The sequence below is a fragment of the Thamnophis elegans genome, chromosome 13, assembly GCF_009769535.1.
Source record: "Thamnophis elegans isolate rThaEle1 chromosome 13, rThaEle1.pri, whole genome shotgun sequence".
NCBI classification, from domain to species: Eukaryota; Metazoa; Chordata; class Lepidosauria; order Squamata; family Colubridae; genus Thamnophis; species Thamnophis elegans.
The window spans coordinates 20,581,339-20,594,339 of NC_045553.1; the positions used below are offsets into that span (position 1 = coordinate 20,581,339).

Consider the following 13,001-nt stretch of genomic DNA (forward strand, 5'->3'; position numbering starts at 1 on the left):
GGAAATCCATTCCTACTCCCACACTATTCAAAGGGTGTTTATCCCAAATTGTATAACTACAAGTCTCCAAGTGCTTCAAGAACCCACTCAAAGGATGCAAATGACCAGCTGTCTGCAGTATCAATCCTTCCATCCCCCACCATCCAGTCAGAGCTGAAGAAGCTTCTTGGATGAGAAACGAAACGTCTTCAAAAGGAAAAGAAAAAAAACAGAAAGTCCATTGCCTCCTGAAAAAGCACCTTTGGGACAACCATGACCTGCATGAGGGAGAATATCTAAACACCACACTCTACTCCTGCAAACATTAGATTGATTGGCTGATTAATTGATTTCTAGGATTTACATTCTGCTCTATATTTTGAGCGAAAAACAAGAAGATAAAACATTCAGTGCAAAAGAAAAACGTTGTAAGGAAGCAATAACGGGGGAGAGCTATCGTCTTCCCATCCATGCTTATGAGCTTCCAGACGCTACCTGGTTAACCATTCTGACCCTAAATGCTGGATTTGGAAGGTCCTTAGCCTACGCCAACAGGAATATCTTGAAGGTCTCCCAGGGTCCTTCACCAAACACTGGAGATAGAAGTGCATCTTCCTAACCTCCCCACAAACACAGAGGTGGGTTCCTCCTGGTTCGGCTGAATAGGTAGTAACTCAGCCGGACATGTGACCGTACTGGTTCTATCCTGGGCACCGCCATCTTTATTTTCTCTTCTGCACATGCACAGAACAATCTTCATTGGAAAAAAAAGTGATCCCCCCCCCCTTTTTAATGGTGTGCGCATTATTATTATTTTTTGCAAAAATGGAGGCGTTTTTGCCTTCCCTCAACCTCCAGAAGAAATCTGCAGGCTTCAGCAGGGCTGGGGGAAGGCAAAAATGCCTCCATTTTTGAAAAAAAGGGCCGTTTTCTGCCTATTTCTCACAAAAACAGGGGCATTTCTCTCTTCCCCAAGGCCCTGCTGAAGCCTGCAGCGTGTTCCTGGGGGCCGGGTAGGGCAAAATAATTTTTTTGCAGTTTGCAAGTGTTCCCTTAGCTCCAGCAAGGCTCCATCCCCCGTCAAAACTTTTCACCACCGTTTTGGTGGAGATGGCTTGATGAGGGGGGTCATGTGACTGAGTTTGCTTGAGTGACATCAAGTTGGCCCCAAGCCATGTTGCGAACCTCTCTCAAGTAGGAGGGTTGTGGCTTTTCTGCGCAGCTCCCTTGCACCCACAGACACTATTGTGGTGAATGTAAACACAAAGTGAACCCAGGCCTGTCTGGAGACCATGCCTCATTTTTTCCGAGCTACAACAGACAGCCCAAAGGATGCACAACACACCAGAGAGAGCAGCCGTCGGATTCCTGCTCCGTTCTGTAACTCTCACAGTGATTGTAGGTCTGTCTCCCAGCTGAAGAAGGAGAGGCTATATCAACCCTCTAAGATTCTTCAAAGAAATGTGAATAGATAAATAAGCCTGACTTAGAATGGCAATATTCCAAATTTCTTAGTTATAAAGGAGAAAATAACAATGGAAAGTCATTTCACTAGGGAGAAAAAGGGCTCCTTGCTGTCTTCTTATTTTAACATTTTTGTAGAGGCTGCTCTTCATCTAAATATCCATCTGCAAGGCTTAATTTAAACCAGGTCCTGTGTCCCAGAATGCGATTTTGGGACCAAATTTATCTACAGCAGTTTTTAATACCCAGAGCCTACAAGAAAATGTGCAAAGTCTTCAAAAAAGAGAGACAGAGACAGAGACAGAGACAGAGACAGAGAGAGAGAGAGAGAGAGAGAGAGAGAGAGAGAGAGAGAGGAAGAAATAGAAGAGAAAGGACACATAGAACCACAAAGCCTGTGTGCTGGAAGGACCTTACGGGTTATCTAATCCAACACCTTGCTTGGGATAGGGATCCCCAGAAATGATTCAAAAAGCTTTAAAAAGCTTTTTAAAAAGTTGAAAGTGAAAAAAAGTTGGCCACACCCACCCAGTCACATGACCCCACCACCAAGCCACACCCACAGAACCGGTGGCGGGGGGATTAGATTTCACCATTGGGTGGGTTGGGGAGGAGAAGGCAACGTTATGGAAGGGGGATGCAGCAGAAAAATGAAAGCAAAACATCTTAGAGCAACTAAAATGATCAAAGCCCTGGAGACTCCATGAAGAACAGCTGCAGGATTTGGGTCTGTCCAATCTAAAGAAAAGAAGAATTAGGGGTGACATGATAGCAGCGTTCTGGTATTTGAGAGGCTACCACAAAGAAGAGGGGGGGTCAAATTATTCTCCAAAGCACCAGAGGGCAGGACAAGAAAGAATGGATGGAAACTAATCAAGGACAGATCCTTCTTTCTCTCCTTCCTTCCTTCCTTCCTTCTTCCTCCCTCCCTCCCTCCCTCCCTCCCTTCTCTCCTTCCTTCTTTCCTCCCTCCCTTCTTTCCTCTCTTCCTCCCTCCCTTCTCTCCTCCCTTCCTTCCTTGCAATCTCTCAGGGACTGTCACAAAGAGGGGGGTCAAATTATTCTCCAAAGCACCTGAGGGCAGGACAAGAAACAATGGATGGAAACTAACCAAGGAGAGAAGCAACCTGGAATCAAGGAGAAACTTCCTAACAGTGAGGACAATTAACCAGTGGAACAGCTTGCCACCAGAAGCTGTGGGTGCTCCATCACTGGAGGTTTTTAAGAAGAGACTGGGAAGCCACTTGTCTGAAATGGTATAGGTTCTCCTGAATGAGCAGGGGGCTGGACTAGAAGACCTCCAAGGTCCCTTCCATCTTATTCATTGTATTCTATTTGGAATAAATTAAACATGGCGGTATAGTGGGATATGTGAACTCGGGGCATGTAAATAGTTTGAATTTAGTTTGGAGGCTAACATGCGGACACGTCTTGCAGGAAAAATAAGAAACCTGCTGGAATTCAGCTACCAACATATCAAGTTTATTTTTCTTCCTTTTTTTAAAAAAAAAAGGATTAATATTCTAGTCCTCCAACAGCATTGGAATCTTGAGATCCCAATAAATGGGTGGATCGAGTTTCTAGTGAACTTTTGTGACCTTCACAAGCCCTTTTTTCCCCTGGCAGGAGCAGAATTAATTATGCAAAGCCAAGCAAAAACCAAAAAGAAAAAGAAGTACAAATATATGTATGTGTGTGTGTGTGTGTGTGTATACTGCATTTGTGCTAGAAATGCCTAATTTATGCATGCCACAAAACCCAGCTTTTCTTGGCCCAAGAGGCTGATACTTTTAGGACAATCTTGATCATAATGCAGTATAAGCAGAGCTGTGGTTCAGTGCTGGATGAAAAGGAAATGTCAATATAAAATATGATATACAAACATAAAAGGAGGAAAAATAACATTGCTACAGGCGTATACTACAGGCCACCCCACCAAGCAGAAGAAATGAATTAACTATTTGCTAATCAATGAACAAATGTAGGTATTAACAAATGTCCTTCACATGCTTTTGAATTCTCTTTCTCATGAGACCATGTCAATGTCCACCCTTGAAGTTAGCCAGAAGAGCTGGTCATCTGCCCATTTTAGGATAATGCTGTGAAGTAGCCTTCAGCATCAGCTAGGGGAATCTGGAGACAAGTCAATCCTTGGATGGGTCCAGAAATAATAGCAATAGCCCTTAGACTTATATATTGCTTTACAGAGCTTTCCAGCCCTTTCCAAGAAGGTATACAGTCCGCCTCTTGACCCCAACAATCTGGGTCCTCATTTTACCCACCTCAGAAAGACGGAAGGCTGAGTCAAGAATTAAACTCCTGGCAGTGGGCAGAGTTACATTCTAAGCACTGCAATACTACATTCTAAGCACTGAGGTACCAGGAAGATGAAGGAGAAAGGGAATAAGGAATCAAGGAAGGAATAGCAATAGCACTTAGACTTATATACCGCTTCACAGTGCTTCACAGCCCTCTCTCAGCGGTTTACAGAGTCAGCCTTTTGCCCCCAACCGTCTGGGTCCTCATTTGACCCACCTCAAAAGGATGGAAAGCTGAGTCAACCTTAAGCCTGGTGAGATTTGAACTGCCAAATTACAGGCAGCCAGCAGGCAGCAGAAGCAGCCTGCAGTACCGCACTCTAACCACTGTGCCACACAGCTCTTATAATAAGGTGGAATGGTCTACTTTGTGCCAAATTCATAGTCATTGTGCATTGAGAGAGAGCTATTTTTATATGCAACAACAGTGCACATTTAAGCCTTGCTTGTTTCCATGCTGTTTTTCTTTGTGGAGGGGGGGGGAGATTGTTTTCCATATGGCACCAAAAAGATTAAATCAAATGTCGATCTGATTAAACAGAAAAGTCAAAGGGCGTCCTGCCTTTCTCTCTTTGGCTAGCTCTATTCAGACTGTCAAACCTAGCTAGGAATTTGGCTCAACACACCGAGAAATGGAAGCAAATAAAACTGTTGTACTTTTGTCTCATATTTTAAATTCTGTTTAAGGCTGGAAACAGGCAGGGTTCCAGGTAATCCTTCCCTAGGAGATGTTATGAGCAGACAAGGATTCCAAATCTAAGTTTGTTTTATAAATTTGAGGGGCGGGGAGGCAGAGGACTCAAACAGCGGGAGGATAGGGCTTAACTCCTTCCTCTCCAATCACCCTCCCGTATTTTTCCTTTCTTCTTCTTCATTACCAGCACGGTATCAAGAAAGAGAGTTTAGCCAGTGGAAGAAAACTGGTACAAGGAAAGCTCTGAAGTCATTGTGGATGAATTCCATAATGCTCTGTATTAAATCAGGGCTCTCCAAACATGGCAACTTTAAGCCTGGCGGACTTCACCTCCCAGAATTCCCCAGCCAGCTTTGAGTTCTGGGAGTTGAAGTCCTCCAGGCTTAAAGTTGCCAAGGTTGGAGAGCTCTGTATTAAATTGTTCCTAATTATGAAGAATTCCATGTATGTATGTATGTATGTATGTATGTATGTATGTATGTATATATACACATACACACACACACACATACATACATACACTACTGGTCCTGTGGATGTGGCTTGGTGGGCGTGGCTTGCTGGGTCATGTGACTGGGTGGGCGTGGCTATGTAGTCATGTAACTGGGGGATCCCCTAATCATCTTTGTTGCTCTTCTCTGCACTTTCTAGAGCAGCGATGGCGAATCTTTTTTGGCTCACGTGCCATAAGCGGGGGGAGCACAAGGGGGTCATGTGCAGGTGTGCCGCACCCATAAGAGTCGAGGTGGCACAGTGGTTAGGGTGCAGTACTGCAGGCCACTTCAGCTGACTGTTATCTGCAGTTCAGCGGTTCTAATCTCACCAGCTCAAGGTTGACTCAGCCTTCCATCCTTCCGAAGTGGGTGAAATGAGGACCCAGACTGTGGGGATGATATGCTGACTCTGTAAACTGCTTAGAGAGGGCTGAAAGCCCTATGAAGCGGTATATAAGTCTAACTGCTATTGCTATAATGCAATGCACGACACCTCTCAGTGCGCATGCAAGCATGACAGCTGCGACATCCCATTTTTTGCATGCTTTTTTCACCCACCCCAGGCTCCAGAGGCTTTATAGGAGCCTGGGGAGGGTAAAAAGAGCCTCCCTCTCCCCTCCCCCGGAGGCCTTCCGGAGGCTTTAGGAGCTTCCCTGAAGCCTCCGGAGGGCAAAAAACAACCCTACAAGCAAACTGGAAGTCACTTCCAGGTTGCTTGTAGGGCCGATTTTAGTCCTCCGGAGCTATAAAAAAGGCTGAACTCAGCTGGCATGCTCACTGGCCAGGTGACAGGACAATTCCTTGTGTGCCCTGACAAATGGCTCCGTGTGCCACAAGTTCACCATCCCGGTTCTAGAGTTTCCACATCTTTTCCACATCATGGCGACCAAAACTGAATGCAAATATTCAAAGTGTGGCCTTCCCAAGGCCTTATAAAATGGTATTAACCCTTCACGTGATCTCGATTCCATCCCTCTGTTGACGCAGCCTAGGACTGTGCTGGCTTTTTGGGATGCCTGCATCTCCCATGCAGATGCAACTCCTGGGAGACCCCTGCTGCTCAAAGCTGATGAGGATCAGATTGGCTGAGCTCAGCTCCTCGGAGATCAGCTCCTCGGAGATCAGGCAGGGCACAAAATGAGGAAAGGAATGGAGCCTGAGCTACGGTCTTCTCCTGATAATGGGAGCCCAGGAAACATCCAGCCCTCCAAGGGCTGTTTTTTTGCTTGGTTATTGCTCTTCTCTGCACTCTTTCTAGAGTCTCCACATCTTTTCTACATCGTGGAGACCAAAACTGGATGCAGAATTCCAGGCGTGGTTTTACCAAGGCATTATAGAGTGGTATTGGTGCAAGGATGAGAGGACAATTGAGAGATGGGGAACTATGATAAGTGAAGATGAACTCATGCACGCTTCTTTTAGACAACATTTGTGTGGTGATGTCTCAATATGGACGAAATCTTTATTATGGTCATAATAAACCCAGCAGCAAAGAAACCTACCTTGATAGGAGAATACCACTTATGGGGCGAGGAGGACCTGCGTATGCCGCTTCCGAGACTCCTTGGCTCTGGGAATTCGTACTCTTGCTCTGGCATCTTGACGCGGGCGTTCTTGGCCTTCTCCAGCTTCGCCCCTTCTTCGGTCGATCCCTTTTCTCCCCACCGGACCTGAAAGAGAAACATTTCCATCTGCGTGATCTCAAGTTCTTCTCCCATGACTCCACCCAGACCTGACTAAGGAGACGTGGAGATGGGCAACTTCATGTGGAATTTTGCTTGGGGATGGGGATTTTGGGATTGGGATTTTGGTGAGACTCTTCGATCTCATCAGGTTCACAAACGGAAGGACTACATTGGAGACTTTGGAGCAAAAGGCCAGTGACAAACCTTGAGTTTACAACCTCAAGACTTGGAGATGATCCCCAGAACTCTTCCAATTTTGCTAGTGAATTGCAATGTTCTTCCCCGCTCTCTCATCCCCACCCCCTCTCATCTTTCTGCATCCACTACTGCACCCTACCTCCATCCGCTTAATGCCCCCAACTCCACGCCCACCATAATAGGAAGCATCCACCGTGGGCCACTTCTTCTTGGGAAGTCCATCATCGTCTTCCTCCTAAAAGAGAGAAAGAGAGAAAATGTGGACATCAACATTAATCTATTGGAACTTCTAATCCTTGGATAGAAAGAAATTATTGTGAAGAGTTCCATTGACATTATAAAATAAAAATCTTCTGGCTTATATCATTGTTTATTCAGCCACAACCTTATTGGTTATCAGACAAATCAGACATTGTTTTGGAGTTCGTGTTGGCTTTTTACAAGGAAATAACTCTTCCCAGGTTTGATTTACCCTCTGAAGCAAACTGTCCCTGTTTTTCTCCCTCCCTTCTTCCTAAATGAAAACCCGACTCAAGAGATCTCCCAGTGAATTAACAAAGCATAATATTCAGAGTATATAGCTATATTTGAGCTTGTATATCCTGTTTTCTACTTCATAAGGAAAATATTTTTCTAGCAGTATTTCATCACCACAATGGAGATGTACAAAAGCATTTTGGTTCAGAGGTTTTGCCCTCCTCTGGGCACATTTCTGCCCACTGATAGGCTGCATAGATGCGATTTGTCCAGCGGGAAAGAAAGCACAGCCTTGGAATAGTGAGATTTATTATTTTATTTATTTACGTATTTTGCTGCAGGAGCTGTGAGTGCTCCATCACTGGAGGCATTTAACAAGAGACTGGACAACCATTTCTCTGGAATGCTGCTGGTATAGGGCAGTGATGGCGAACTTTTTCGGCACCGAGTGCCCAACCCAAACGTGCATCATGTGCGTGCATGCGTGCGCCAGATCACCTGAAACCCGAAGACCAGCTGGCACATGCTTGTTGTTTGGCCATTTTGGGCTGTTTTTCAAACCATTTTCAGGCTTTTTTCTGGGCTGTTTTCAGGCTGTTTTGGGGCCGTTTTCAGGCCGTTTTCCAGCACTCCAGCGCCCTCAAAGACCAGCTGGCCAGCATGCAGGTAAGGGCCGGAAAGCAAAAGAGTAGCTGGAACAGGGTGGTCTCTGTGTGCCACTTCTGCATACGTGCCATAGGTTCACCATCAGGGGTAGAGGGTCTCCCGCTTAAGCAAGGTCCCTTCCAATTCTGTTATATCTCTTATTCCATTTCCAAAATGACCTTCTAAGAACCTATTACCTAACGGTCTGTCTTTGCGTTGTTTTAAAAGCCAAAAATAGATTTTGCTGCTAAAGTTAAGAAAGATAGCAGAACAGCCTTTCCAGCTTCCTGGTGCCCAGATGTGCTGACCAATGAAAACAGTGAGGGGTAAAGGAAGTTGTAGGCCAAAACATCTGGAAGACCCCACAATGAGAAAGGAAGTTTGGGTTTGTCTTGGCAAGGGTTCCAAACAACCCACATGTTTATTGACAGGTGCCAGCAGACCAAACATCCGTTTGAAGGACCTTTCTCAGTTTGCTACCAACATGTCTTTGCAATATCCCTCCCCCCACTACATCCCTCCGTGGCGGCTCAACTCCATCCTCAGTCCATGGGTTAGGCTGGATTAAGGGCTGATACTAGTGAAGTTACAAATGCAGAATAACAGAATTGGAAGGGACCTTGGATGACATCTAGTCCAAGCAGGTGACCCCGCACCATTTCTGACCAATGGCAGTCCAGTCTCTTCTTGAAAGCTTCCAGGGATGAAGCTCCCAAAACTTCCGAAGGCAACTTCTATTCCAAGGGTTGATGGTTCTCACCCTCAGGAAATTCCTCCTTGTTTCTAGGTTGAATCTCTCCTTGGTCAGTTTCCATTCATTATTCCTTGTTTGGTTTTCAGGGGCTTTGGAAAATAGCTTGACTCCCTCCTCTCTAGGGAAGCCCCTCAAGTATTGGAAGATGCTCTCCTGTCTCTCCTGGTCCTTCTCTTCACTAGACTAGCCAGGCCCAGTTCCTGCAACCGTTCATCGTCTGTTTTAGCCTCCAGTCCCCTCATCATCCTGGTTGCTCTTCTCTGCACTCTTTCTAGAGTCTCTACATCTTTTTTTATAGTGTGGCGACCAAAACTGGATGCAGAATTACAACGATAAGATGTGGGAAAGGAACATAACGTGAACGGAATAGAGATCAAATAATAGCATTATAAAATAAAGAAAGGGAAACAAACACAGAAGAAGACATCAGTATGATAACCAAAAAGATGGACAGATGGTGAGCAGAGAACAAGGGGGTGAAGGTAGATGGAGTCTATCATCAATCCAGCAGCCACCTCCAGCATGGGAAAACCCTCCCCCCAATTTGGACCCCACTACCAAGCCTTCAGGCTCCGGAGCAGGGGTGTCCAAACTTGGCAATTTTAAGACTTGTGGACTTCAACCCCCAGAATTCCCCAGCCAGCTTTGATTCCCCAGCCAGCTTTGCTGGCTGAGGAACTCTGGGAGTTGAAGTCCACAAGTCTTAAAGTTGCCAAGTTTGGAGACCCCTGTCCTGGAGGAAGGACAGGAGGATGGGGGCAGGCCTTACCTGGAAGGTTAGCATTGCAGGGATGGGGTCAATTAAGTCAGGATGGTGCCCATGTCTGACCACTAGATTTCAGTTTCATGGGTTTCCCCCAGCTGTGGGGGTGGGAGGAAGGGGCTTCAATTTGGAGGTCACCAACCCTATCTTGACTTTTTTTTACCTCTGTGAAAAGAACAAATAGCCTTCAAGTTCCCAAAAGAGGACCCTTTGCTAAGCCAAGCAATATCCTGTGGGATTCTGGACAGATGTTTACAGATGCCTCACTTGTTCAGGATAGATGTTGTGGTTCACCACCATCAGATGCTTCACAGTCACCACCAGTTTAAACAGTGACGTGTGGTGAGGTTCATGGCCGGTGAGACAAGCGGGCAGGACCTCTATATTCTCCTCCCCCCACCCCTCCAATCTAGGCAGGGTCGAAAAGTTCCCTGGGCAGTCCTAAAGCCGGGCCAGATTGCTCAAGAGCCAGGAGCCCTTCTCCAGAGTTCAATGACACGTGTTTCCAAGAGCTCCGCACCGCGCCGTGCGGCCACCCTAGTTTCCAAGAGGACCACTGGGGCAGGAGGTCAAATGTCATGTCCTCTGGCAGCTGTGCCAAGCCGCTTCGGGGAAAAAAAAACCCACCTGCCTCTTGCCTTTGAAGGAGAGGAGGAGGGGGGCACCCACTTGGGGAGGGGGGTAGGACAAGCTGCGAGTTCATCTCCCCGCTGCATAAGGATCGGAGGGCTCACCCTGAGCCCGCCTCTCCGAGCGCGCACGGGCTCACTATAGCTGGGTGAGGGGGGCGGCGGTGGCGGGGGGGGGGGTTAAGCCAAGCGTCTGAATGCCTCCTCCACAAGAAATGAATCATACAGCGGCGCCCACTGTATGGCCGGAAGCCGGCGTGTCCCGCTCTATGGTGCGGCGTGGCGGCATAGCTTTAAAAAATAAAAGATAAAAAATAAAGTGCCAGCCCGCGCACCAGCAGAGGCAGGTAAAACACACACACACGCAAATTACTTATAATAATACAAATTACAATTACTTACAAATAATTTTGAATTCCTCCCCCCTCCCTCCGACCCACATACCTTTTCCAGCTGTGTCACAGAGGATTTCAACTCTCCTCTTGTCTGCCATGATGAAAGTGTAAAAAATGTAAAAAGAAAAAGGCAAGAGCTGCTCTAGCCAGGCTGGGATAGTTGCTGTTAGAGTCACCATGTGGATGACTCTGCTTAACTGTTTAAAAAAAGCCTTTAAAAAAAGTGTCCTCTGCAGGAGGAGGCGAGAGAACCACGTGCCTCCTTTGCATAAGGAATTTTTCGCCTTTTAACCCTTGCTTAACTCTGCTCAAGTGATCATAAAGATAGACTAAAGGAGACACGTGGTTCTCTCGCCTCCTCCTGCAGTTAAGCACTAAGCAGAGCCATCCACTGTGACTCTGGCAGCAACTACCTTAGCCTTTTTCCTTTTAAATTTGTTTTTCTTTTTCATGAGGACAGTGGTGAGGCTCTGCCTCCCCTGTCACTGAGTTTAAAGAGCCTTGGCTGTGGCCAGGAACCTTCTAGGACTCACCAGCTCTGCATTTCCCGGCTCCTCCCTTTATTGTTGCTGATTAAATTCTCACCTTCCAGAGGCAGATAAGGCTGCTCATCTGTCCCCAGTCACAGCCAGGGAAGCCATATTACATTTCCTTCTGGTTTCAGTCCCTGCTGGAAGTTTATCTCCTCTTTTGTTATGTCTATCAGAGAAGAGTTATTCCAGGGTTGTTGGAGGAAAGAGGGAGGAGGAGGAGGAGAGGAGCAGGAGGAGGAGAGAAGAACAGGAGGAGGAGGGGGAGCAGGAGGAGAGGAGAGGAAGAGGAAAGAGGAGCAGGAGGAGAGGAGAGGAGGAAAGAGGAACAGGAGGAGAGGAGGAGAAGCAGGAGGAGAGAAGAGGAGGAGCAGGAGGAGAGGAGCAGGAGCAGGATGAGAGAAGAGGAGGGGGAGGAGGAGAGCAGCAGGAGGAGAGGAGCGGAGCAGGAGGAGCTCTCTAAGAAGAGGCACATTCATGGCACAACCTGCAAGAATTAAGAGAGAAGCATCCTACTTCCCTAGTAAACGTCGAAGGTGCACGGAACGCTGTTCCTTTCCCACCAAAGGTGGTTCCTATTTTTCTACTTGCATTTTTTATATACTTTCGAACTGCTAGGTTGGCAGAAGTTGGGAGAAGTAATGGGAGCTCACTCCTTACGCAGCGCTAGAGATTCGAACTGCAAACTGACAACGTTTCTGATCGACAAGCTCAACATCTTAGCCACTGAGCCACCGCGTACAAGGGTTAACAACACACCCCCCCCCACTGAAAGATTCCTTGCTAAATCACACCTTTGAAAGCAGGAAAAAAGGCAAGGGAGGGGAAGGATTATGACCAGTCGAGGAGGGAGGATCAGGCTGGACCTCTGCAAAACCTTCTTCAGTGATAATATATAATAAGATACGGTGATAAGACCCCATTGACTAGAGGGTCCCAGGAAGAGGCCGGGTGGTCATCATCAGAGATGCTCTGTTGCAACGGACGCCACAACGTGACAACTTCAACACTTGCAGACTTCAAACCTTCAACTTTCCTTTTGGGTCTGTTCGGGGAGACTTAAGGGCCCTGTTGCTGAAGATGTCAGCTGGCTTCCTTTTCTTCTCTCCAACATGAGTCCTTGGTTGTCCAACTCTCCTTAACACCATCCATTCTGGTGGGAAAGGATCCTTGCCGGCTTTCTGTGAGCCGGCTGGCTGGAAGTGCTAAATCTGAATCTCCTCCGCTCCTTGGTGGCCCCCAGATGTGTTTTGGGACAAAGCCCAAGGAAGGAAAGGTAGAAGGTTCTCCATCCCTCCTTTTCCAACTTCCATCAACAATTCACCACGCCTTTCTCCTGACTAGTGGGGGGCAGATGCCTAGGCTCCCTGCCAACAGTTTCTTCCTTCCCTTCCCTCTTTTGGGACATTTTTCAAAAATTAACATCTACGTTCCCTTTGATTTGACTCCAAAGCAAGCGATCCAAGAAGTTTTGGGTCAGAGGAGCAAACAGCAGCAACAGCAGCTAGAAAGTCTTCCTTACAAACTGCAAAGGTGGAAGCAGATGTAGGAGGCAAAGCAGATGTCCTTGATGTAGCCCATAAATCACCTTTGCTGAGTTAGAGCTCTGTTTTCGATTGAAGACTGCCAAAACGTTTCTGGGTATCTTTGTCTTGAAGCTAAATGAGCTTGGAGTTATATCAGATTTAAATTCTCTCTCTCTCTCTCTCTCTCTCTCTCTCTCTCTCACACACACACACACACACACACAGATACACACACACACACACTTCTTTCTCTCCTCTCTCTTTCATCTCTCTCCTCTCTCTCTCCTCTCTTTCTCTCTCTCATATCTTCCTCATCTCTCTCTCATCTCTCTCTTCTCTCTCTCTTTTCTCTCTCTCTTCTCTCTCATCTCTATTTCTCTCATCTCTCTCCTTCTCTCCCTCCCTCTCTCTCTCCCGCTCTCTCTTTCTCCTTGACTTGGCTGTAGAACC

General features: G+C 46.8%; 1 protein-coding gene across 1 annotated transcript in view; it reads right to left on the reverse strand.

Annotated features, from left to right (window-relative positions):
* The window catches only part of ANTXR1 (ANTXR cell adhesion molecule 1), a 126,053-nt gene that overhangs the window by 5,538 nt on the left and 107,514 nt on the right, over nucleotides 1-13,001 (reverse strand). The window contains exons 15-16 of the mRNA XM_032230097.1: nucleotides 6,972-7,067; nucleotides 6,452-6,619 (exon numbers count right to left, since the gene is read on the reverse strand). Coding sequence (XP_032085988.1) covers nucleotides 6,452-6,619; nucleotides 6,972-7,067 — 264 coding nt within the window. The remainder of the gene's footprint in view (nucleotides 1-6,451; nucleotides 6,620-6,971; nucleotides 7,068-13,001) is intronic.